General features: G+C 41.1%; 1 protein-coding gene across 1 annotated transcript in view; it reads left to right on the plus strand.

Annotated features, from left to right (window-relative positions):
• The first annotated feature begins 254 nt into the window (after window positions 1-254).
• Window positions 255-26,394, plus strand: part of rxfp2a (relaxin family peptide receptor 2a) — a 33,297-nt gene continuing 7,157 nt past the window's right edge. Inside the window, exons 1-13 of the mRNA XM_037468177.2 lie at window positions 255-589; window positions 5,701-5,844; window positions 10,364-10,447; window positions 10,734-10,839; window positions 14,367-14,438; window positions 16,611-16,682; window positions 17,129-17,200; window positions 18,262-18,333; window positions 20,647-20,721; window positions 20,934-21,005; window positions 23,324-23,395; window positions 23,664-23,738; window positions 26,288-26,359. Coding sequence (XP_037324074.2) covers window positions 505-589; window positions 5,701-5,844; window positions 10,364-10,447; window positions 10,734-10,839; window positions 14,367-14,438; window positions 16,611-16,682; window positions 17,129-17,200; window positions 18,262-18,333; window positions 20,647-20,721; window positions 20,934-21,005; window positions 23,324-23,395; window positions 23,664-23,738; window positions 26,288-26,359 — 1,073 coding nt within the window. The 5' untranslated portion in view covers window positions 255-504. The remainder of the gene's footprint in view (window positions 590-5,700; window positions 5,845-10,363; window positions 10,448-10,733; window positions 10,840-14,366; window positions 14,439-16,610; window positions 16,683-17,128; window positions 17,201-18,261; window positions 18,334-20,646; window positions 20,722-20,933; window positions 21,006-23,323; window positions 23,396-23,663; window positions 23,739-26,287; window positions 26,360-26,394) is intronic.

Raw genomic sequence — 26,394 nt, forward strand, 5'->3', positions numbered from 1 at the left:
GCTTATTATCCGAGGGCTAGTTCTACTTTATTTGTAAGACAAAACGAATGACCAAGACTGAAGAGATGTTTTTTTAGAGGAAGAAGATTGTAAGAGCCATTTTTGTGAGTGTGTGTGTGTGTGTGCGTGTGTGTGTGCGTGTGTGTGTGTGTGTGTGTGTGTGCGTGGGTGCGTGTTGTATGTCTGAGAGAGAGAGACAGAGAGAGAGAGAGACAGAGAGAGAGAGAGAGAGAGAGAGAGAGAGAGAGAGACCTCGTCGCTCGATGAGACTCTGCATACAGCTCCGGAGACACAGCATGGAGAGGATGTCTCTGCTTGTGTGCACCGCCTCGCTACTTCTTCCAATGGCTTAGTTCACCTTTTTTCTTTTTTTTTCCTCTCCGATTTTTCTAAATGTCGGACACGTTCTAACATTTTTGGACAGACTAATTGACCTCGGCTGACTTTTCACTTTTGTCCCGACCCCCCGTTGATCGGCCGGAAGCTTTTCACAGCCCGAGCGACATGAGCGCAGAAAAACTTGTGAGCCTCGGGATGAAAGTACTTGTCTTCTTTTTGCTCATCTTCCTGACCCACACTGAGATCACAGGTAAAGGAACACGCAGCAGGATTAATCTCTTGTCTGCAGACCGCTTATTGTTTGCATTTGTCCCCCCACGTTCTCTTTCATCACAAGTTATTCACGGTGCTTTTGTGAATGGACACTTGGACACCCACAATTGAGTTGAAACGGTTATGCACAACATGTGCGGCACTAGCATAGTGATTAAATATTTTCTCCCCAGCTGGGTCCTGTGGCCCCATGGGCGATGGATTTGTAAACACCAAGTAATGCCAGTAGTTTGATTTGAGAGACATGTTGTTGCTGCTGAGGAATTGACCACCCTGCTGAGCAGATGGAGGTGAGCCAGTAAGGAAAGGATCTTACGATTTAGGATTTTTTTCTGACCTTTTAGATGAATGATCTCTCTGGGTGGGAATACATTCAGGACATTTTATCTAGTAAATTATACAAACATCTATTTGTTCTCTGTCAATCTGTCAGATGATGTGTTTTTTTGACTGTGTGGTTGAGCTGCCAAAAAAAATCTGAAATATCTAAATCCAACCCTTATCTTATTCATTCATGCCCACTCACACTCACTTCCCATTCTGTGACTCATCTTCAGATCCCAGACTGTGTCAAAATGTCACTGAAAATGTCGTTGTGTGTGTGTGTGTGTGTGTGTGTGTGTGTGTGTGTGTGTGTGTGTGTGCGCAGGTGATGAGCATGTCGGTAGGACACATATGCCGCTGGGGTTTGGTTCCAATCTGTGAAATGACTTGATAATGCAAAACGTCCACTCCACACATGTTAGAAACATTACGATGTAAAAGTACAAACCAATCACCAAGGGGGGGGGACGTAGCAAAATGTACAAAACAGGCATCGGCATCCCGTCCACCACATGACAGTAAGAGATGCAGTGTGTCCCGACCGCAATTCATCACCTCGGGCCGGGAACAGCTAAAATCAATTCCATATATTGAAATTGATAAACTATTGAGAAGGATTCAGATGTATCCATTAAGGCGACAGAGCTTCAGTCCGACGCTGAGAAATCAGTAACAAACAATATGACCTTTTCCTGCGGTGGAATGGAAATGAGGAAAACATGCAGTCATTCACCCCCTTAAATTAAAGTACGAGGAATCCCCGTCAGAAAACAGCAAATAGCACTGATGCTCGCGGACATCGTCGGATCAAGTATTTTCTTATTATACATCGAGTTATTCTGTATGCGTATGTCTGTCCAGTTGGTCACTGAGTGGATACAGTTGTGGCGAGCGCCCAGATGTGGCGCAGGCATTCTTCAGACTGCAGGGCCACCAAGGTTGATGTCGGTGTTTGTCATTTCTTGGCTTTAGTCTCCTTGTGAAATGTTCCCTGCCTCTGGTAGACGTGTTGTGTCACACTGCGTACGCTTCTTGTACTTTCACTCACTGTCTCAGCGGTGGGGAGCTTTGCCAGAGGTTTTTAATGTCATATTTTCTTTGGTTGGTTACAGAATATTTATAGAAATAAAGAAACAAATTGAATCTCATGACAAACCTATTAGGATAGAAACTCAAGCCGGCTTAAAGTTAATTAGTAGGTCATTGTCATCACAGGGAGCAACATTTTCCTCATTTCCCATTAGCTGCTTTATTTAAGTGTTTTTCTTTTAAGATAAGATGATAAGTAATCAACCCCCGAACTGAGATGCATGTCCCGCTGGTCTAACAAATGTATTGAAATTATTTGGGTATCAGTCTGTGGAGTTCAGGCCATTTTTCCACGTTGTTTGCTGAGGTTTATTTTGTTCAGCTGTTTGTTCAAAATGTCACTTTTCATACAGCATGTGTGTTCCTTCCTTGGAGTGATGGGGATGACCTTTTTACGAGCACTGTGCTTTGTATTGTCTGTTCAGCCAAGCCGCTCAGGCTCACGCTGCTCATAAGAACAAACACATTAATTAGTTCCAGGACATTGAGTTTGAAAAAAAACATTGATTGTGGAGACATGCTGACTCTCAGTTCTAAAGATGTTGACATCCAGTCAGGTTGATCAGTTGATCAGTGCAATCTCAATGCTCTTATTTAAACTGAATATCATTACTTTAACCTGTATCTTAGAATTCATATCCAGTTGTTTAAGCTCACATGAAGTAGTTTTGCATTTTACTTTCAATCACAACTGTATGTAAAAAATTGGAACTTAAGAAAATGAAGTTGCCAATTACAGTTGGAAAATTATTATATAAAAACAATCATTTCTTTCTTAACAGCCAAAGAGATGTTTCAGATGACGTGGACACTTCGGACTGACTGAACACCACACTTGTTTCTTTGTTCTGCTCTGCAGAGCCTCAGGGCAGAGGGTGTGTTTGTTTTCAAAGTCGGCATGTCGTTTCTCTTTTTATAGTTTTATAGCGTTGCGGACACATCTTAGATCAAATCTCAACACTTCCAAAGCATGACTGCGTGTTCATGCGAATGGATTAAATGGTTACACTGTGAATACAATGTGACTGTGATTGCCGAGCACAAAAAATGAACAAGACTGAAATGAGGCGCTGAAGGAACAGACACGGGGCGCGAGAAAGGGAAAATGTCGTTTTTGATTTAGATGTTGCAGCTTATCGGGGTAATGTCATGAAATGTAATGAGGGAACTTTGTGTTCAGGGGGACGTTGGCTTGGTGCGACGCCTTCCAGTAGGTTCTCTTATAGCCACTGTCCGCCAAAGTGAAATAAATCAGAGACAAAACACGAGAGAAAGAACATTTCTTACTTTAGATATTGTAGGTGTTCACAGTTTGTGTCTCCCGCTGAACAAATTGTAGATGTTTCTTCCTCACCGTGATAATTTCGGTGAGTTCGGCAACCAGGCCACTCTCTTTTTTACATTTTCTCACTGAATTAAAAAAGCTGTGCTTCGCGAGCCCCCCCAGAGTTGTCAAGTTGGCCTCCTCAATTGCTGTGTGTGTTCCTCACCTGTCCACTAGGTGCCCTCAATGAGCCGTCCCTGTCCTGCACACCTGGGATTCCTGATCCAGCAGTGACCCCACCCAGTTCTGTTTTTTTCTGAGAGTGGTGTCCACTTACCTGAAGACCTCTTGCTTGTGTTTGCTTTTCTTAATCCCTCTTGCTGGGGATCCTCCACAAATGGAAGAGTGGTGCTGGTTGGTCTCGACTGGGATGCGGCCTGTGAGTGCGGGTTTATAAACGCAGAATTCCGGTGTTGCAGATGCAAAAATGGCAGCTTTAACTGGGCTTGAAGATGTGAATTTTAATCACTGGTTGGGATTCATAAAGAGAGAAAAGTGCTACCATAGTACTTCTACAGAGAAGAAATACTGTGAATAACATTGTGAATTGGCTCCTCCTCGCTACTATCACATTACAAAGAAGGGTAATAATCAGACAAAGAACCAGATTATTTTTTACAAAGATTTTAAAAACAAATTGAATATGGCAACCAAAAACCCTTAAAATGGTAAAAGCTTCCTGTTCCTCTTTCATTTACGCATCTAAAACTTTTTTATTTTGCTTTTTGCACGAAAAGATGTTGTTTGCTGATTATTTTAAAAAGGAGCATGTTAGGTCTGTTATGTTGGGTGTCAGAAAGGAGAAATACTGCATCTGTATTATTGCAGATGTGTGCGGTATTTATCCTGCTGGCCGGCTTTAATGGCTTGTTTTTCAGGCCAGAGAGATGACATGATGCAGTTACTGATAAGCCAAAATAAGTCTTCATGACAGCTTAAGAGTTGGGTTTCTAACTCATATTTTGATCATAAATAGCGCTATGATGAAATGAGAGGCAAATTAAGTACTTGTTCAGTCGCACACGTTTACAAGCTTCCTGTGAATCAAACTTATGGGTCATGGGTTAAATATCGGCACAGATTGTTGTCAGTGCACTGAGGGTAAAAAAGGTGTCTTGGTTTTAAGAAGGAAGGAGTCACTGTATTTGAAAATCTGATGACAATTTGGATGGATTATCTGCTTTAAAGGGGAGTCGGTATAGCAGAAAAGCTTAACTAATCCGATTAAATTTGATAGCGGTGATTTTTCCATCTGTTCGGGGGGACTAAGAAGGCTGTAGGCCTCAAACTGCACTCCAAAAGAAGGAGGTCGCAGACTCTAAAAGATACAGTTTCAGGGGTTTATAGATTGAAATGTTCATAAAGATATAACTTTAGTCAGTAACTTAGATTGATGAGTGTCACAAATAGCTAATAATTATGGCTGTCAACATAAACGCATTGATCTATGCGATTAATGTGGCCGAATTAATGCAACAATAATTTAATGTAGTTAACGTGCGTTTGTTTACTTCCGGTTTACTTCCGGGACCAGAAGTTGATCGCGGAAACGAAACGGCCGCCAGCTGCAGTCAGTTATATCAAGATGGAGAGAGCGTTTTGCATTGGAAATAAATAAAACAGAGGCGCAACATACAGCAAAGAACTGTGCAGAGGAATTACTCCACATGTCAAACAGATCAGCTGTGAGTATCAAACGGACCTCGCTGCTGTGCTAAGCTAGCTGCTAGGCTAAGCTAGCCGCTATGCTACTTCCATCTCAACATCTAACGTTCGGCACACTGTCCCTAAAAGACCGTGGTTTGAAAACGTCCTGGCTAAATGTGGAGAGATTGCTGGCACTTCAAACAAAGCCGTTACATTATGGAGAGTTGAGAGCTAAGTGCAAGAGGACTGCAGGAAGAGTGGCTAGTTCAACCCGGTGGAATTCTGCCTCCATGTGTGTAGTTTTGTGTTTAAATTAATATTAAACAACAGTGTCTAAAATACACACTTTTTAGAAGAAAAACAAACATTCATTGAAAACAACATTGTAACAACAACATCATTCATTAATCGCCATTAATCGAGATTAATGAATTTCGAAATTTGCGATAAATTCGTTATTTAAAAAAAATACAGCCCACTCATAATCTCTCCCAAGTGATAATTTGCTGTGAATAACTATGTTCCCAGTTTAATGGCCTGCTTTAACTTGCAAAATATCACTCACATTTTGTTCGCTGATGCGACAGGCTCATTGCCAAGAGAATCTTTTTACTTGATGTTTCTAACGAGGGGGGGGGGGGGGGAAACCGCCCATATAAACATACTCTCTCTCTCTCTCTCTCTCTACTGCATTTCTCCCTCAGCGCTGCTGGCCAGCCGAATGGATGTACACGCCAGATGTCCCCTCGGCCAGTTTCCATGTGGGAACATAAGTGAGTGTGTCCCCCAGGCTCTGCAGTGTAACGGGCACAAAGACTGTCCCAATGGAGCCGACGAGCGCCGCTGTGGTAAGTGTGTGCGTAGAAAAAGTCATTGCAGTGTGACAAATTTACCTCATGGCAACATTGGCGGGTTGGGAAAATGAAACAAAAGGAAAAGAACGACAGAGAGATCCTCCTGTTCTCCGTCTGACAGCCTTAATTTGGTCTAATGTCATCACGGCGACCTGAGGGGAAATCGCCACTCAACACTTGCGCCGCAAAAGGTTATGGTTCAAAATATAATTGCCTCCTTTAATAAGTTTCGAGTCTCTGCTCAATCACATTCTGGCCTCTTTTTGTTCGCCCCCAGCAAACGTATGAATGATCAGCAATAAGTGGGGAAACCAAGACATGATGTGCTCCATAATACAGTAGATTATGTCCTTTGCAAGTGAGCGGATGAGAAGAGGTCATCGAGCAATTATTTAAACTGTTCAAAACAGCCCCCATCTTACATATTAAACAAGATTAAGACGCCATGCTAGCTCATTAATCAAAGGCGTTCGCATGCATTCATTATCCAGTCAACACAAGCTCAAAACAGACACCGTGTCCTGCTGGATTCAGCCAAGCAGTAAAGGAAAAACTTGGCTCGGTATTAATCAGAAATGCCTGATGGTTTGAATCCTCCAGGGATGTGAAAGGCAACAGTAACCCCATTATAATCCACATTTCTTCACTTAGAAAAGCAAAGACTCTTTTATTTTGGCATTGTTGGACGAAATACTTCATTAAATAGTTTGAGCCAGAGCATTAGCAAGTCACTTTGAGTAAAACTACCTCGAGTGATGTACGCAGCTGTGTTTTGAGAGCCGACACGGTTGTCCTACTTTGGGGGAAAATAAAACCGGTGACAGGCTTCAGGACTAACTGGCGCCTTGCTGTCCTGTAGCCTCTCCGTGGTCATCCGGATGAACCACTGGAAGACCCTCGCCACACTCTGTAGCCTCTTCAATTATTAACAAACTGAGCAGAAGAATATAAAAAGAATAAGAAGATAGAAGCACGAGGAACACAAACAGTCTGGGTAGCATCACAAAATAGGTTGAAAACACAAGTGCCCGGTTGAGTATTTAAGCAAGACGACTTTTGTTAATTGCTGAGAGTTATGAGAGAAGAAGCTCTCTCATAACTCTCCGTTAGCTTTTTATTAAAAACATATTGCAAATGAGCTATTTTTTCAATTAATGTACCTCCTCACATCCTGGGTTTGCTCATTGATCATGTAGGTGATCAGATTAATTTCCTCCCTCTGATAAAGAGCTGCAATTTAGAATTTATTTTTTAATTTATCCGCAGGTAAAAATGATTTCTCCCATCAGCTCAATCAAGAGGAAGCACTCAGTGAGGCCACGCCGCCAGTAATCACAAAGCCGACGACGTGCAACGTTGCCGCAATGAGAGTTTGTGGAGAAAGACTCACCTATTGGGCACCAGGCCCTCTCACATTAAGCATCGTCTTCACAGGCATTTCATTACTACATAAGCGAACAAAGGGCATTCTTTAATTATTTCTAAAAGATAAAGTTGCATATCACCAGAACATGTTTTACTTATATTTATTTCACACTCATATGGATCGATGAAATAGATGTTGATTCCAAATCAAAAGTTCTTAACAAAATATTGAATCAATCATTGAGTCTTCTCCTCTCCCCACATTGTTCTCTCCTTTCCTTTCCTTCTCTCCTTCCCTCTTTTTTCACACCCCATTCAGCCTGTCACCCTGGGACACCTCCCAAGCTGCTGGTCCTCAGATCAACTTTGAGCACAGCCATTTGCTCTCTCTTCTTCCTACACGGGCTTAAAATATAAACACTGTGTGAATATCATGCATAATGAATTACACAAAAAGTGCCCACACAAAAGTTGCTCTTTCCTGGTGAAGTGGCCGGTGTATTAACCACCTAATGCAAATGTACTTGTTTCGTTTGCCATGCAAAGAAAGTCACTAGCCTGCCGGACTTCCCCTCTCTTTTTGAGATTAAGATATGAAACTGCATAGATTTCTGTTCTAACGTTGTTCACTTTCCTCAAAATGCTTTAGTCAAACTAACCAAAACATGGTTATAACCTGAAACCGACACATACGGACAACCGAGACTAACTGAGTGTCAGCATCCAGCACTTCCTTTCTTCCCACTGATGCCTCACTACTTAAACTTAGTTCTTGGATTTATTTTCCATATTTGTTAATGCATCCCACCACACAGCAGCTTTCAGTCATATTTTAGTTGCTTGTCAGCAGAAATAAGTAACGAGAAGTCACCTTGAGGCAATACCAATTCAGTGGAGACCTACGAATTGTTTTCCTCTCAGTTTGGAGCATCTGTGTTAGCTGGCTGCGTCCTGCTCAATACGAACTCCGGTGAGGTCTTGAGTTGTAAAACACGATTTCATTTGATTGCTGGGGACCAAAGGTAAAAAAAAAAAATAGAGAAATAATAGAAAATAGAGAAATACAACGTGTTGCAAATAAAGGGACAATTCTCCAGTCAGAGGACGAAAAGGCCATTTCGGGGACACCCTCTGCACACAAACATCTTAATCAGAGTTCGGCACACCGAGAAGTATGAAAAGCAAAAGTATGAAAGCAGGCACCTGTATCCGTGGGGTAGCCAATTATTTAAAATTGAAGGCCTGTTTGATTTCGGCCACATCTGCTTAAATCAAGGGAGATTTCATGTAATTAAATGTCTGATTAGAGCTCAGTGTAGAAGCGAAGAACTGGTTAACAGCTGCACCTTCAAATGGGTTGTTCTTTAATCCAAGTTCCCTCCAGCGATATTTGGGACCTCTTTGATTTTAGTCACAGGTGTGGATCGGAGCATGAATATTTCCCCTTTTATAGATTTTTCAGTCCTCCAGGTGCTGCCCTTCACTACATCGTGCCCTGAAAGCTGGAGTAAATCACCCTGGCTGTGGGAATGAAAAGTTGCAGACCAGCTATCAGATGATCAATGGATAAGGAATGTCTCAACGGAAGGCTACGGATTGTTTAAATAGTGATGCACACGGCGAATGACTTAGCTTCTTTGAATGTTGCTGTTATGCTGCAGTTTCTACTCTATATTTATGATTAGATGTTGAGGAGGAGTGTGTCGCTCCACTACAGACCAGCTTATTCCTCCAGTAACTACTGTGGAAAAGCACCTTGGCAACACTTCATTCTGGAGCGTAAATTAAAAGTGAAGCTTAATTAAGTGCTTTAATGAATTAATATAGGGCATAGTGTGTGCTCAGACAGGAAAACCGTTGAGGAGGTGCTCATGGGGTCTCACTTGGGAGAGAGCTCAGTAGATGTATGACAGCCAAGGCTGATCTCCACTGCGGGCCCTGATGATCTGTCATTTTACATCAGCACTGAGCCTCCCGGGCCGTGCTTACCAAACCTTCGGCGTGATTCACAGCTTAAAAAATTCAAATATCCCTATAGCACAGATGACATTTATGTTAGGTATGAACTACCAGACGAATTAATGACGGAGAAAACAAACGCTTGTGCAAAGACGAAAACAACTGCATCACATCTGCTCATCGTCGGCTGTGACTGTTCCAATCTGCTTCTCGTCCAGGTTCACTTACAGCCCCCTTTTGGAGGTCGGGCTGTGAGCTGGTGCACACGCACAATGTGCTCGCTTCCTGGTTTCAGCTGCTGCAAAATGTTACTTTCATTGAAAGCAGAGTCGATTCATATTTATTTAAATAAAACAATGAAAATATTATCTTTATTTTGAAATAAGATACATATCTGTTATCAAACTATCCAGCGTCCCATTAGAATTTAAAGCAGTTATTAGTAAATGTAAGGACATTGTTTTAATCTTCACCTGAAATTAATATTTTAATGCAGGATTTGTATTGTTATTTATTAATATTTTTATTGTTAGTAGGTTATAGTTTAACATTAAACTTATTTTCACTACTCTCGCCAATACGTGGATTTAATAATTTAATAAGCAGAGGAACATTACTGGTGTTGTAAGCTAGTATCACAAACCATGAAAACACGTTAATATGTGTTTTAGCTTACAACACGTGTTCCGGGGGTATGAAACACTCAAGTTGGGAAACAGTGCTGAAATCCACTCTTCTTGGATTGCACTTTCAGTTGTCAGCTTCTGCTGACTCCCGGCAAGCGAAGAAGAGAATTGGTTCAATCCGACGCAATTTAATTGTACCCTGCCTTTGCCGTCCCCCTGTGTCATCTGAAATTGGCTCCATTTCCCCCAATCAAACTGAACCGGATAAGCAGTTAAAGGTAGTGGATGGAGGGATTACAACTCCTTTTGTTAAATATATCATAAGTGTTTCCTGTTCGTAGCCCAGTTTTTCCTAAATTTAAGGTACGAGTCCTTCATTCTCAGTTGTTGACACTGATTTGAACACCAGATGATTATTGAAGTCACTGGCATTTATGATCAAAGTACGCTGTCGCATGTAGTTTTCCTTTTTATGTTCGGACGCCTTCAAACGTGCACACTGCCATCATTTCACATATCTCCGTGATGTGCGGATATTTATTGTTCCTTGACTGGCTTTGCAGGGGACAACATCGGGTGGGCCGACTTAATTGGCCAAACTCTGCAAGATGCCAATGATGTGGACAAGTACTTCCAGGATGAGTGTTGTAAGTGTGTGTGTAGATTGTATATGTGTATGTGTTTACTTTGTGTGCACAGTATACTTGTGTGTTCAGACAGTAAAGAGACGAGGATCGTTATATAATGTTTTGTTGTTTAGCAAGTGTGGGAATCCTCGCTAAAGTAATCGCCGTTGGGTTCTCAGAAAGTGTGTTAATTTAACGGGTAATAATAATGGGAAATAATAATGGGAAATAATCATCGACCACCACAGGGCTACTTCTACATAACCGTTATAGTGAAGTGTGTTTGTGTGTGTGTGTGTGTGTCAAGTCTTGCAGGAGTATCCAGAGAGTTGTGACTGCATTCAGACGGATGTGGAGTGTGTGGAGGTCAACCTACAGGATGTTCCACTGCTCTCTACAAATGTTACCTCTCTGTAAGTCTCCTCTGATTGTAATTAGTGTGTGTGTGTGTGTGTGTGTGTGTGCGTGCGCACTTCCGGGTTTTTGACTACCAATTTGAGTTGAAATTCTTCAATCCTTTGGTTCACAAATGACTTTTTAAAGGATTAATGATGCTGTTTTCAGGTTGTTGTTACTGCAGGTAAAGGCATCGATGCTCATAACAATGAACCCCGACAGATAAATCAAATGAATCCATTTCAAAACACTAAGATGACGACAGTGAGTGGTTATACATATATTTAGTGAATGGTTGCTTACTTTTAAATGGTTTTCATTTCCAAAGTTTATTTTGCCCTTTAATTGATTTCAAAACTATATTGTTTTTTTTGTTGCCATTTTAACATTTCCAACAATCCTCCCTATTTTCTTTTGTACCAATGGCTTCCTTTACACTGCAGCTAGCTACTCGCAATATCCAGAGATCACGTGAGCAACCGTTTAGATTTGGCCTCATTGTTGCTGCTTCTTGGTCTCATTAGTGTTTATCTGCTCTATCAGAATAACTAAGTGTTTCGGACAATCTGCCGGTCAGTCTCTTCGCAGCTGCAGAAGTACCCTGAATTTGTATTCTGAGTAAATCATATACAAAGTCCTTACAAAGTCCTTATAGTCCATGCAGACATTTTCAGAATTTTTTAATTTCCACTCTGACGTACATTGTGGAATAACAGAAGGACATTTAGCATGTACTAAAGCGTAGAATGCACAGAAACCCAGAATGTTCTACCACATGCCGTGACGTTTTGCAGTGTGTGAGCCAGCGCGCTTTTCTGCATGTTCTGACCCTGAATTCTCTGTGCAGCTGATATATGAGCCAGAGGGTCAAAGTTTATGGTGTAATATGAAAGAAAAAGTATGTTTGCTCTGAAACCAGTGAGCCACTCTGTCACTCTCCTAAATCTTCAGCTCTCCCAAACACAATGCAGATGTTCTCAATGTTCTATGATCTATTACGCTTTTCAGGCCATGCTCGGCCTTTTTCCCCCCTCTGCTCCCAGTACTCAACAACATTAAATGTCAAACTATTCAATCAAACTTGCCTCTCTCCTTTCATCGATTGCTAAACTTCCTATTGCGTTTGCTAGTTTCAAGACTGAATTCTAGAAGTAAGCTATTTCATTATATAACTCAGTCAGTATTCAGTTGTTTGATAACTTGATTGTCTCATTTTGTCTCTTTTTATTTAGCGGTTGAGTTAAAAGTAGATTTACTAGCAGCAGCCTCTGCTGTTTCTCTTTTCCTCTAATTACAGAGGACTGCCGCAACAAAAGGAAGTGACACCACTTTTGAGTAAACAATCATTGATTGAAGGCCGACTGAAAAACCAGCCTTGATTCATATGCACCCATCAATCATCATTTATACCCACTTGCAGAGTTTAAGACATGAGCACGAGTGGATCATTTCCTTTTTATTGTCATGTAGGGACGTGTCCACACATTCATCTCCGTCTCAGCTGCTCTACGGCTGAAAAAGCCTCATTGCTTGATTGATTCATTCCGTCTCAGTTTGGTCCCTAAGTGAGAAACCTCCTCCTCCGTCGCGTTCACTGTGCACGGATTGAAAAGCGCGTGCTGAAAGCCACCGACCAGCTCTTCGGACCCCTGGGTGGTCCACTCCAGTCAACCACAACGAGGTCCTCTGCCTCCTCCTCCTCCTCCTCCTCCTCCCTTAAAGTGGGATTTCCTCACTTTTATTTGGACCAGTGGGTCGTTGCATTTCAGAAACCCGACATGTTATGTGTTTATTCCTTTGCTTTTTTTCCGGCCCGGAAATCGGTTTCAAAATTGCAGTACAAAATCAATTCCATGATTCAGCCTTTCAGGCACTTTGTGGCCTGGCTTTGGTGCTGATGTTAATTTGAACTGTGACTAAGCCCCCCAGAGCACAGTTTAAGATTATCTGACACCTAAACACAAAAAGTCCTTTTCCATAATTGCACACACATTGGCGAGATTAGATTGGATAGACATTCGATGTGTGTGTGTTGTAGTGACTTTCTCACATGGGATATGCACATCTGTTCATTCTTGTGGATTTGTTCTGTTATTCGGCTTTTTCTTAGCCGGCGAACATTTTCTTTCAGTCTAACTGTCGTTTGTTCTCTGTAGCTGTGAACATGAAGCACTTTGTAAAGTTTTTCCATCACAATACAGATTTTTAACATACGGTTTAGCCGCCTCGTGGCTCTAGAGAGGCTTTGTCTGCTCTGACAGCCGTGATTCAGCTCAGAGAAGATCCATTTTAAAAGTCAGGTTATCTCGGGCCCTTCTGCATCAATTTCCACAATTCAGTTCGATTTACCAAACAATTTTGTTCTCTTAGCTACACAAAACCTGCTAAAAATCAGTTTAGGTGTTTATATCTATGGTACAAAGAAAATGCATAGTAATTATTAGGTCCAAGCCTTTTTTTATTAAATTAAAGACTCTCTTGATCAGAATAAAACACGTAGACAATCGACTGCCACGACCTCCAAAGAAGTTCTTTTGTGCTTTTACTGGGTGTGGATAATGGCCATTGCATCATTCTGAACTCTTCAGTCTGTCAGCTGAAATAAGTCAATTTAACCACCCAAAGGCAGTAGATCAAGAGATGATGATCATGACCTCTAAAAAAATATAAACCATTCTAATTTCTAGTCCCATCTCAATGGTTTCCCTATTTTATGCTTATTCCATCTTCTCTGCCTTTAGCTTCTTTCCTGCTTATTCCAAGGTTTGGTTCAACCTCGAGCATTATGTTCAAATATTACATTTTATTACTTTCTCAGCCGGAGCATCACGTTGGGATATCAAGCGTCACATTTTGGCCTCCGAAGAAAATGTTCATTATTATCTTTAGGTCCTTGTGACCCGTTGCATTGTCATTGAATGAGTTTCTCGGTTGTGTTGCCCTCTTCTGTATTATGCTAATGAAGGGCCATTTGGATTTTATTGCCAATGTGTTTTATTGATTTTGTTTTGGTGCTGGCGCGTGGGTGTCTGCATAATTAAGGCATATATGCTTTTGATTTTGTTTAAATAAGCTGTTTTGCTACAATTGGTGTGACCTGCTGTGGTCGAACAGAAAAAAAAGTTCAAAACTTGAATTCTTGTTTGCTTGAATTCTAATATATGTGTGTGTGTGTGTGTGTGTGTGTGTGTGTGTGCGCGTGTGTGTGTATAGGTGAGTGGGTGGATTGGAAATTAATTCATGCTCTGTAATTTTGATGTGCCTGTCCTTTTACCAACCTGTTCAAGCTACATAACGGGGAACCTTTTTGAAGTCTTTTCTTGGTGCTTTTATTGTATTGGTGATGGGAGATCTTTAAAACCCCTTCTGAATAAAATGGCAGCAGTGATGTTTTTATGTGACTGTTCCCTAGCTCATAATTCTTCAGACGCTTTGTCCTCTCTCAACCTGCTTTCCTTTTGTCGGAGTGCATCTGCACTCCGTCTGTGTGAAACGTCGCTCTGTTTCCCTGACTGACTGCGACGTGTCACGGCTTCTGTTCCAGGTCGCTCAGGAGCAACGAGATCCGAGTGCTGTCAGACTGCGTTTTCTCCGAGTATTCTTACCTCCAGAAACTGTGAGTCATTTTTATGCCGCTTTTTACATCCTCACAATGGGAACTGTTTGTTGATTTCATCATTATTTTAATGTATTTTGCTGTCAGTGTGGAAACACAATCAATTGGGCTCAATCCTCAGAATGGGTTAGAGGAGATTTTACAGGTGTAAAGAATACACCAGTCTTACAACAACAAACAACAAACAAAAAACAAACAAACACATAACTATTACATATTACAATAGAAAGGAGGGCTTAAACTATCTAGATAAAGTAAAATGTTTAAAATACTTTTACATACAACACAACCTTCATTATTATCACAACATTCATTCATGCTACTAAACTATTTGAATTCACAATGTAAAATAATTAGAAGTGGCAATCATCATAAATTCCTTTTATTCAAGGAAAGATACATTATTATTATTTTCCATTTGTCAAATCTATTTCCACATCTTTGTCTCTCGTGGACAAATGTATCCCTGAATCAACTCTCCATACATAGAAATCTATAATATGCTGGCACATTTGCATGGTTTTTTTCTAGAATGTAAATATTTTTATTCACATTTTTCGGTTTTGAATCAGTTATTCTGGGCCCCTGACTGTTAATGCTTTTTTTCAACTTAATGACTTCCTTGCACCACAGTTAATCAAAAAAATATTTTCTGTATGTTATTGTTGTCAAAGTTAGTTGATGTCTCTGCAGGCTGAACTGGACAAACTAATGTCACTGTGGTACATTAATGAGCTCATTCTGCACTGATACTATTACCTTAGACAAAGTAAATAATGTAAAACCTTTAACTGATAATGAGGCCAGCAGAAGGTCATTTACATCTCTCTGGCGTCTCTAGGTTTGATATACTGGTTACTCAATAGTCATTAAAAGGTTATGCTTCATCAAGCACATTCTGATTGTGATGACAGATGCACGAGAGCCACAGAGGCTCTTTGCTAGTGCAGGTTTCATTTTTATCTCGGAATCATCTCTGTTAGCATTTATACCTGCGTGAGTTGCATAATGTTTCTCCGGGAAAACACATGAAGATGGGCTTCATAAATCGTGAGGTAAGCGCAGACCGACTGTAAAACAAGCCTCTTACAACTGTCATAAGGACATTTATTGTAATAGTTAATCACCAGAATTACAAACCAGCGGCTCAGTTGATTTAAATCCTTTGACAAAATAACAGAACCGAAATAAATTGCTTTATCCTCGCTGTCGTCTCATCCTGCTTTCATGTCAGATATTATCGGGTTTTTGGATTTAGGTGCAAATCTTTTCGCTGAACATTTTAACCCCCACAACTTTACGTCGCTAAAATAATACACTGTGACTTCCCACTACAAATGATTACCCTTGTATCCTGGTGGCTTATAAGACGCTTAGATGCGGCATCGGTCTAAGGAATTTACTTTTGGTGAAAAACTAAAGTCAGATGGTGGAATTTGGAATGTTCTCCCTAATTGCTGATGATTACTGAAATAGTGCAATGACAGACAAAAGAGCTGAAGTGCACCTGGAAACTGGGATTGTTGTTTGTCAAGATCCACAATAAGAGCAATTGTTCATCAAGAAATGATGTCATTTAATGGTCTCGTTATGGGACTCAAATGATAAACCACAAATGGACAAAGAATTGAAGGTGGGTTTTTTTAAGTTCTCATGCACAAGGCATTCCCTTCAGTTCACTACCTTTATATCTGAGGTATTGTCCCCCTGTCCTGCATGTAAAACCAAAATCAATATTGACTTGTAATTATAGTTTCAATCAAAAATGGTCTGTTCTGCAGAATCTGATCGGTAGGAATGACACACCTGCACAAACATATTCACTCTCTTAAAAGTTCAGCTCCACCTTGTGTAAACTTTAACAAAGGTACGTAATTACTGTCTTGCTAATGAGTTGTTAAGGATCATAATTTGCATTTAGCAAACGATTGTTCCCTGTTGTTGACAGCCTTCCTTGATGATGGGGAGAATGGACTGCTCCCTACTGAAGTGTGATAAGGGAAATGGACGATACCGCAGCGGAATATAATGACGATCGCTTGATAACTACGTTCTAATCAAGCAGCGTGTGTGTGTGTGTGTATGTGTGTCTGTTGACGGTGTTTACATGCATGAGAGGGATCAACAGTCAGAAGCGGAGCGTTTCTGATGATTTCTTGTCTCTGTTCCCAGGTTTCTGCAAAACAACAGCCTCCAGTTCATATCCACCCATGCTTTCAGCGGCCTGCACAGTTTAAAGAAGTTGTAAGTTCGCTGCTAGATTAAAGACTGTATTCGCTCATGAAATATCTACATGGTTTTTATTATCCTTTCAGTTTGCATTATTTTCCTTGCGGTTACATCTTTGTTTAATGAGTGCATCCCTTATATCCGGTGTCAAATGAAGAATCAAAGGGAAGGAAACAATTACTTTTTGTATTTATATACAAATATTTATTAGCCCTTCACAGAATGCCTAAAAAGTGAGATATGTATGAAACCCTGAACTCTGGCTGGAATAGATCAACATAAACTCTTTAGAAAACTTTGGATTCTTGGGGTGACCATCTTGCACCGAGGCTTTGTGACACTGTGCAAACATGAGACAGCACACACACAAAAGAAAACAAATAAATTCTATTTAGGGAGGTAGAGAGTAACTACATTAGATGATCACCACCTCTTTCTCTGCTTCACACTTTGTCTTTCAGGTTTCTCAGTGAGAACTTGATATCTTCCCTCAGTCCTGGTGTCTTCAAGAATCTTCATCAGTTAGTCTGGCTGTGAGTAACACACACACACACACACACACACACACACACACACACACACACACACACAAGTTATTGAGTTGTGTACTTGGCTGTGAGTTTATAATCAGTTTAGTTGGAGGTACACTGTGTAATATAGAGTACATTCAATTACACAGTAGTGGTAGTGGTCATTATGGGCCTGAATGGGGAACTGATACTTTGTTTTTATTGGCTGATTTGATTAAAATCTAGATATTACCACGCATCGGCATCCTTTTAAGCACCTGGAGTTTGTTTTCAGATTTTGTTTACTGGTTTAGGGTCCTGAAACGCCCCCCCCTTACGTGCTTGATATCATCTGGGTTGCTGAACGGAGGGCTGGGAGAGTAGTTTTCTTTTTTTCATCCATTGGAGTCCTACATTCATTACAGCTGTCTCATCTTCCCTGTGAAAAAAACATTTCAATCTTGATAAAACCAAAACAAATTCCTGTTCCCTGTTAAGCGCAAAAGGATCTATTTAACATTCTGAACATTAATAAAGCTTGGAACTATTTATTGTATGAAGAAATAGGGCGGTAATGTCTACCCAATTAGAGAATGATGTCACCCTCCCTCTGTGTTTGCAGTTATCGGAGCGTCTTCTGGCTTTGTTTGTAAAGCCGGGCTTTTATGGCATGTTTGTGCATGTGAGCGTGCACGTGAGGTGATTGAACATGTGTTGTATTTTTCTGTCTCATTTTTAGAAAACATTGTAATACTGTAAAATGGTTGGACACTTTGGGAAATTCAATTCTTGCCGTGGGATTATATTGATGCCACTCTGATGTCTGTTTACTATTAGAACAAGATGAAAGTGCTCATTGGTCAAATTTAGAGGTGCCGGTAGGAAGATTTTATAGCTTCTCTAGCTTTTCCTGTCTGCTTCCTGTCTCTGCGCCTTGAGGTAAAACCCTGCTGGATGCATATTTAGGGTACAGACATGCTGGTATTGATCATCTTGTCTGATTTTTGGCAAAATGCCAATTAAGCATATTTCCACAAAATGTTATTCCTTTGAGAACAATGATTAACGATGTTTCTTTGTGGCAGGATTTTGGATCATAACCCGTTAAGCAACCTGTCGCAGGACACGTTCATCGGGCTCCAGTCGCTCATGTACCTGTAAGTTCAAGGTTTTCTCTCCAAAATCGGACTGATTACTTGATATAAAGGGATTCCAACATTTGAGATGAGACAAACATGCTCAGAGTCTGAGATAAGAAATGCATTGGATATCAGTTATACCAATGAAGTACAAGTGTTATATGTACACTGTACGCAAAAGCAACGCTTACTCTTTGAGAATATTTGCATATGGTAAATGATCATCCCTCGGAGATGCAGGACTATTAAAGAAAATAATGACGGCCATCCCGCTGGTCTCATTTTCCATCCCGGGGAGATCTTCAAAGCATGTCAAATGTAACGAAGTGAGATTTTCAAGTTGTATTGTTACAGGACTTACAAAATTGTGCGACGATCGAGGATCAGCACGGGGAAGGCAGTCCAACCGGCATAACCATGCAATCCAAAGTCAAAAGACAGATGTTCAAACAGGAGGGCTGAGGGGTTACAGATAACAGACACCAGGAAACTAACAAGAAGCACATGGCAATGAAAAGGACTCGGTCCAGGGCTAGGGAAGATGAAGCAATGACACAGCTGTCTTTAGCATTCAGAGAATTCAACCTGCTCCCAACATTCCTCTGTATTGAGTGGGCCCAGATGTGCATGTGGGCAAGTAAGTAAAGTGAGCAGGACCGATGTTGTGCTCTGCTTCACACCTGTCTTTCCTCAATTCATCTTTGCACTTGACTCAATCTTTCTCTGTTTGCTTTCTAGTCACAGCAGTAATTCATTTCAATAAATCCCCTTTCATGTCTCTGGTTGAAAGATAAAAGGCCTTTTGTGAACGCACTCTGTCTGCCTCTTCAAAGAGTGTTTGTACCTCTCGGGAGTCACTCTTAGTCAGAGGTGACCATATGTCCCTCGTTTGGTTACTTCAATCAGCTGTGCTGTCCCTTGTCCCCAGTCTCTGCTACATCCGCTCTCCCAACATCCGTCTGAAGTGTTGCCACCAAAATTATCTACAGCTGCTTTTAACCAGAAAGCTGACTTTAACTGTTGAGGGAGATCTCACTCTGGCATAACCGTTCACGTTTGCTCATGTTTTTTTACTTTTTGAATTAAACGGTTTGCTGATTGGCTGCCAACTTTAAAAGAGATTGATAGTTTTGTGCTCGCAAACCGTGAAACGCCATGATTACATGGGGAATTCCAATAAATCACCACCTCAACACGGTGGAGAGGTTTGTGTGGGAAAAAAGGGCCGGTTTTAAACTGCACGGCTGATGAGGAAAATGTCATCGGGGATGCGGTTAAATAATCAAACAAGTTACTTTCTATGCCTAACTTCCTTTTTTTAATTATTTATTTTTTTAACCTTATCACCTGTCCTCCACTTCTTCGGAAAATGTCACGAGGTCAAGGAAAAATGTCATACCGAACGCGCTATACTGCACTTACAATAGGATGCTCAATCAGGCGAGGGCAGGTGTTATTGCTGCAGGTCTGCCGCTGTGCTGCTGCGATTAGTTGCGGAATGTTTCTTCACTTTCATAAAAGATAGTCCAATAATAAAGAACAGAAGCGATGAAAACTTTTTTTGTGGGAATTTCGAGAGTTCAACATGCTCTTGTTGTTGCTCAGTCATTTTTATTTGGATGCAGCTTGGCTCAGGGAGGGGGAGGGTGTAACAAGGGAGCAGAACTGGCAGGAGAGTCTGAAGGAATCAAGGAACACTGAGCTGGGCCGGACCGAGCAACAAAGAAACTGTTCCCGTGAACAATGTAGGGAACATGAGGTAATGTCAGCTAGATTTCTAGGGCACAACTAAGAACAACCAGTACATCCTCTCCTGCTTCATAGGATTTAGAGCAAAACTTGGTGGCAGCTTGTCTGGACACATGGGCTAAAGTCCAGGTCTTTTGGGAGGCTTCAAGGAACCGCTGACGACTTAAGAAGGGGATAGGGGGGCTTGACTCAGGCTTGGTTCAGCTGGGGGGGGACTATGAAGATGGATTGAGCCCAAATGAGTTTTTGAGCTCCCTTAGAAATAGACTGAGGACCTCAGACATCCGGAAGGAGCTGGGAGTAAAGTTGCAGCTGCTGTACGGAGTCCTGGGCCGTTGAGGTGGTTCAGGCGTCTTATCAGAAAGCAAAAAAAACAATGCCCAGTAAACGTTTGGATTCCGTAGTAATAGTCATTTAATCAGTATGTTTGATGAGAAAAGCTTAATTATGGCCTAATGATGGGTTTAATTGGTTTTGCAGGTCAAAGGTTCAACCCGTTTTTTGAAGTTACCTCAGTGCAAGACGTTCATTCAGTTGAGTTGAATCTCTTGTTTGCAATGACACGTTTTCTCTCATCCTCAGATCCATGGTGGGCACTTCACTGCAGCAGCTTCCACACCAGAGCTTCTGTCAGCACATGCCTTCCCTGGACTGGCTGTGAGTCTGCTGTGTTGTGTGTCTTTGTGTGTGTGTGTGTGTGTGTGTGTGTGTGTGTGTGTGTGTTTGTGTGTGTTTCTTAGATATCTATGCTGCAAATAATTGACCAGACGGAGCGGTACGAGTGTGCTTGTGTGCATGCGTAAACACAGGCGTCAGACAGAGACGACGGGGGGGGGGTTAACTTTCCCATTTTTTTGTTGTGCTATCAGGGATCTTGAGGGAAACCAGATTCAAACTCTCAACTACTCGATCTTGAAGACCTGCAGCAAGCTTGAAGTTCTGTGAGTATCCCACTTCACTTTTTTTAAAGTAATAAAAGTCTATAATGATTGAAACACAATCCCTTTTAGGAGTCGAGTCAGAGGCGTGTTTCCATTCCATTTAGGGAGCTTTTAAAATTTTCCAAAACATCAACTCCAAATTATGTGCAGTCCCTTCTGTTGACTGTCGTACGTGAAAAGGTTTTCTGAGTCAAGCTGCATTCGAAATCCACACTACCCCAGACATTTATTCAGCAATTGTGTTTTAGCCATCAATGTTTTCACGTTGTTTTCACACACAAAACTGTGTTAATCAAGCATGATTCCTCAAAGTGGTATCAATCTTTCTATAAAAGTTTTAGTTTTAATATAATTTCAGATCATTTGTGGAAAATTGAAAATTGTCAGAACTGTCAACTGTGATTCCTGCAGCTTACATAATGATGATAATATAAATGATAATATACACTCACCGGCCACTTTATTAGGTACCCCATGCTAGTAACGGGTTGGACCCCCTTTTGCCTTCAGAACTGCCTCAATTCTTCGTGGCATAGATTCAACAAGGTGCTGGAAGCATTCCTCAGGGAGTTTGGTCCATATTGACATGATGGCATCACACAGTTGCCGCAGATTTGTCGGATGCACATCCATGATGCGAATCTCCCGTTCCACCACATCCCAAAGATGCTCTATTGGATTGAGATGTGGTGATTGTGGAGGCCATTTGAGTACAGCGAACTCATTGTCATGTTCAAGAAACCAGTCTGAGATGATTCCAGCTTTATGACATGGCGCATTATCCTGCTGAAAGTAGCCATCAGAAGTTGGGTACATTGTGGTCATAAAGGGATGGACATGGTCAGCAACAATACTCAGGTAGGCTGTGGCGTTGCAACAATGCTCAATTGGTACCAAGGGGCCCAAAGAGTGCCAAGAAAATATTCCCCACACCATGACACCACCACCACCAGCCTGAACCGTTGATACAAGGCAGGATGGATCCATGCTTTCATGTTGTAGACGCCAAATTCTGACCCTACCATCCGAATGTCGCAGCAGAAATCGAGACTCATCAGACCAGGCAACGTTTTTCCAATCTTCTATTGTCCAATTTCGATGAGCTTGTGCAAATTGTAGCCTCAGTTTCCTGTTCTTAGCTGAAAGGAGTGGCACCCGGTGTGGTCTTCTGCTGCTGTAGCCCATCTGCCTCAAAGTTCGACGTACTGTGCGTTCAGAGATGCTCTTATGCCCACCTTGGTTGTAACGGGTGGTTATTTGAGTCACTGTTGCCCTTCTATCAGCTCGAACCAGTCTGGCCATTCTCCTCTGACCTCTGGCATCAACAAGGCATTTCCGCCCACAGAACTGCCGCTCACTGGATGTTTTTTCTTTTTCGGACCATTCTCTGTAAACCCTAGAGATGGTTGTGCGTGAAAATCCCAGTAGATTAGCAGTTTCTGAAATACTCAGACCAGCCCTTCTGGCACCAACAATCATGCCACGTTCAAAGTCACTCAAATCACCTTTCTTCCCCATACTGATGCTCGGTTTGAACTGCAGGAGATTGTCTTGACAATGTCTACATGCCTAAATGCACTGAGTTGCCGCCATGTGATTGGCTGCTTAGAAATTAAGTGTTAACGAGCAGTTGGACAGGTGTACCTAATAAAGTGGCCGGTGAGTGTAAGTTAAAGTGTAAATTAAAACAATAAAGATGTTATCAGGTTGTGCTCGCATGTTCTTTGGAACTGGCAGCATCATCTTGCATGTTGCAGATTGCAGACATTTCCCTCAAAATCCAGTTATGAGGAGAATTACAGAAATCTTTTTGCTTCACCCGTCTACCAGCTGGCTGGAATTCTGCTCCAATGTTTTCAAAGTCCTTAAATCACAGTATAAACTGATTTTTGAAGCCTTTGTGAAGATTGCTTTTCTCGGACTATCAATTAAGGGCAAACCACATCAAGTCTCATGTTCAAACGTAAATGTAATTAGAAACGCTGGGCCTCAGAATGAGAATAAAACATGCAGTGTTTCAAGTCGGCTTTTTAAGCGGTCTTTGTTCCCACATTTCAGTCGACCATGGAGTGGAGGTTTGTTTGTGCATTATCGGCCTGTCCATCAACAAGGCGTATTCATTTATTTTTATCTGTCAGTGTAGTTTCAGAAACTCCAGTTTGTATTAGTTTCTAAAGCGGAGCTGTTTGAGTCAGGGCTCACTGTTAACGGATGGCGTATTCTGACATTTGAGAACTCAATGTTCGCATACGACAACAAGTGAGATTGAAAAACCCACTCTGCACACTGCTTCTGACGGCGATCCGGTCTTTTTTCAGATTACTGATGGACAACAGGATCAGAAGCATTCCTGAAAACACGTTCCAGTCTCTGTGGAAACTGGCTGAACTGTGAGTACCAGACAATTTGTTTGAATCTCTATCGTTCTGTTAACATAATTAATTATGTTTGTATCAAGAGACATTAAATATTAATAGCAGGAGGTTAGTTTGGGTTTCGGTTGGAATTGAAATGTCTTTTTGGGACTCTTTGAATGCTCTGGTGGTGATGGTTTCTCATAGCTGATCATTTTATTTTTTCAGAATAGTTATGAATAATGATGAATATAAGTTGAGTGAGTAATTTGCATTTTATTTTCTGACTTCCGACTGTATCTAGGAATCTGTCCAGCAACAGGATAAGAGAGTTGCCTAAAAACACCTTTAAGAGCCTCTCCAAGTCCCTCCTTAAACTGTGAGTAACTGATGTCTGGTTTTGCAGTGTTACTGTGTAAAGATTACTGAGGGTAGTTGAGAAGTGTTTTGGCAACTTTAGAAAGAAATGTGTCCAAAATAACTGAGTCGCTGCCGTCTCCTTTTGTTATTTCGCTTGTCTGGAAAAACATTTGAATGTGACTAGATTTGTTTTCAACTTGAGACCTTTTTGATTTGTTGTATGCGAGGAAAAAGTGTAACAGATCACATAAAAACGACTTGTTCCATCGGTGTGCTGTTTGTGTTACCAGTGAGCAGGCAGGTAAACCGTGACCTTGGAAATGGCACAAAATGTTATTAAATCCGCTCGGCCTGCGCGACAATCGTATAGATGACTACTGATGCGCAGAATACATTCACAAATATTTTATCATTCCAATGGAAACGGCTTTACTCTGCGCTCAAAGTCGTCTGTCACCAGGCGGGAACCAAATGTCGGCACTTTTTTTACTCGTCCTGACGCACTTCTCTCAAGTCGCCATCACTCACCCAGCAGCCGCTTTAAGCTGCTCTTCATAAGCCACAAAAGAGCAACGTGGGGAGCATCTAGATGAGCCCATTTTCAACTTGGCACAGGGGAGGAGGAAGGGGGAAGAGAACGAGATTGCTGTGGTTTATTGATACAGTGTTCACGTCTCTTTTTTTGTATTTAGTTTTACACATTGTCTCAAAGTTTTCTAAACCGGCACTTTTGATCAGCAGAGTATGTTTCTACAAGGCAAACATTTCCAGAATAATCAAATGTTCAGATGAAGGTTCTGAAATGTGTTCTTTTTAAGAGGATTTTCTTTTCTTTACTGCTTTTGGGGTTTTATCTGCAGTTTAGAATGAATCGAAGTTATTTAAAATGGCATTGTTTGAAGTTAAGACCTTGGATTTGAGGAGTTTACCAAAACCCAATATCGTTTATTCGCTGTAGAATATAAGAGTGTCTTTTAATCCTGCTGCATGGTACGTTCATGCATCCTGATACGGCTTCTAAAACCTGAATAAATATCTCCCGCAGCGAACACACGTACTGGCTCTGGCTGAATAGTGTAAATTCCAGCTTTATCGGCATCCTTTAATTCTGTATGACATTCAGCTGCAGGCATCACAACCTTCCAGTGATTCATTAGATTGTGTGTGCACTAAGAAAAAAGATTCCTATAATGTAATTAACGGTCCTGATTATGGTATATATATCTATATAGATATATTTTATATAATTTTCAAGGTTAGATACCAGGAATTAATCCGCTGATGACAGCATGTTGTTCATTAGGTTTTAATTAGGTAGTGCTGAAGGAGGGGAGAGAGACATCAAATTAGCAATTACTGTTCACTGAAGAATTTTCAACAAGATGTAGTAACACCAAGCAGAGGTCAAGTGGCTGCATGCTAAGTTGATTAATGTGTTGATTCCTTCAAGTCTCTCTTGAAGGAATCTCTCAAAGGTCAAAGTAATCATAAACTGCTGCTGAGAATGTAAATGAAAACTTCACATCATTTTTTTGTTGCTGTTCATTTCTCGACAAGCAACTATTTTCCTCTGTGACTTTTCTCCTGTCTAGGATTTTTCCTTCAATGATTTATCTAAATATTTCCAATAGGACAAAGCATTTAGGAAGTATATTAATAGGAAATGTGGACACTAGTCAAAATACAATCTAGACACAATGTCATGACTTGTATTACATTTTGTTATTGAGATTATGCCTATTGGTCAAATCGCACCACATTTGGATTCCTAATCAATACACACGACCATAAAAGAAGATCAGATGAGTTGCTCTCAAGATAGGTTACATGCAGATAGATGCATTTAGAGTTAGATTGTCCTCATACAAAACAAGTCTCACACACACATTTCATCTACTCACTCCTGTAACCATTTTTTATAGTAACCAAAGGTCAGAGGTCACCTCTAACAATCACAGCCGGACCCACAAGCAGTAAACACCACAGCACTTCCAGTTGTGTAATAGTGAAGGAATGCTACACGTTATGTAATTTTGTGGAATTGGTGCATAGTTGTAGGTGACCGGGCAGCTGGCATGAAGCACATTACTGTTAATTGTTAGTATGCTGCATTGAATCTGTTTCTCCTCTGCTGTGTGTTTTCTTCCTCTGACCAAATGAGTTTAGAATTTGCAGACGAATGCATTGATGGCGAAGGCGTTTGTTTCGTATTGCGTGACAATGGTTCTTGCCAGCAGCAGTTACGTAGTTTGTGGTTTGAATGTCTCTAAAGCCTCAATACATAATATATTATTACAGTTCATATTTTCTGGCAAAGGGACATTTAATTACACCGTATTCATAGAAAAGTCTGTGTCCGTCATCTGTGGCCAAACTGGATTAATGAAATGTAGATTAGAGCAACAACTGGGTCCAAACAAACAGAAACCAACCCTGCTCAAAAGCATTGCTGTTTGCTATTGCCAGGCTTGCACTACATAATATTAGACATACGACACGAATGCTCTCCCACACGTAACACATCATCCAGGCAGCATCGACTTCATTAAAATCTGTTTCTTGTTGCAGAAATATTTCCCACAATCCCCTTCTCCGGATTCACCCCAGCCACTTCAACCATCTGACACATCTTCAGTCTCTGTGAGCGCAGACTCACACACACACACACACACACA

This window comes from Pungitius pungitius, chromosome 16 (genome assembly GCF_949316345.1).
Source record: "Pungitius pungitius chromosome 16, fPunPun2.1, whole genome shotgun sequence".
Classification (NCBI taxonomy): domain Eukaryota; kingdom Metazoa; phylum Chordata; class Actinopteri; order Perciformes; family Gasterosteidae; genus Pungitius; species Pungitius pungitius.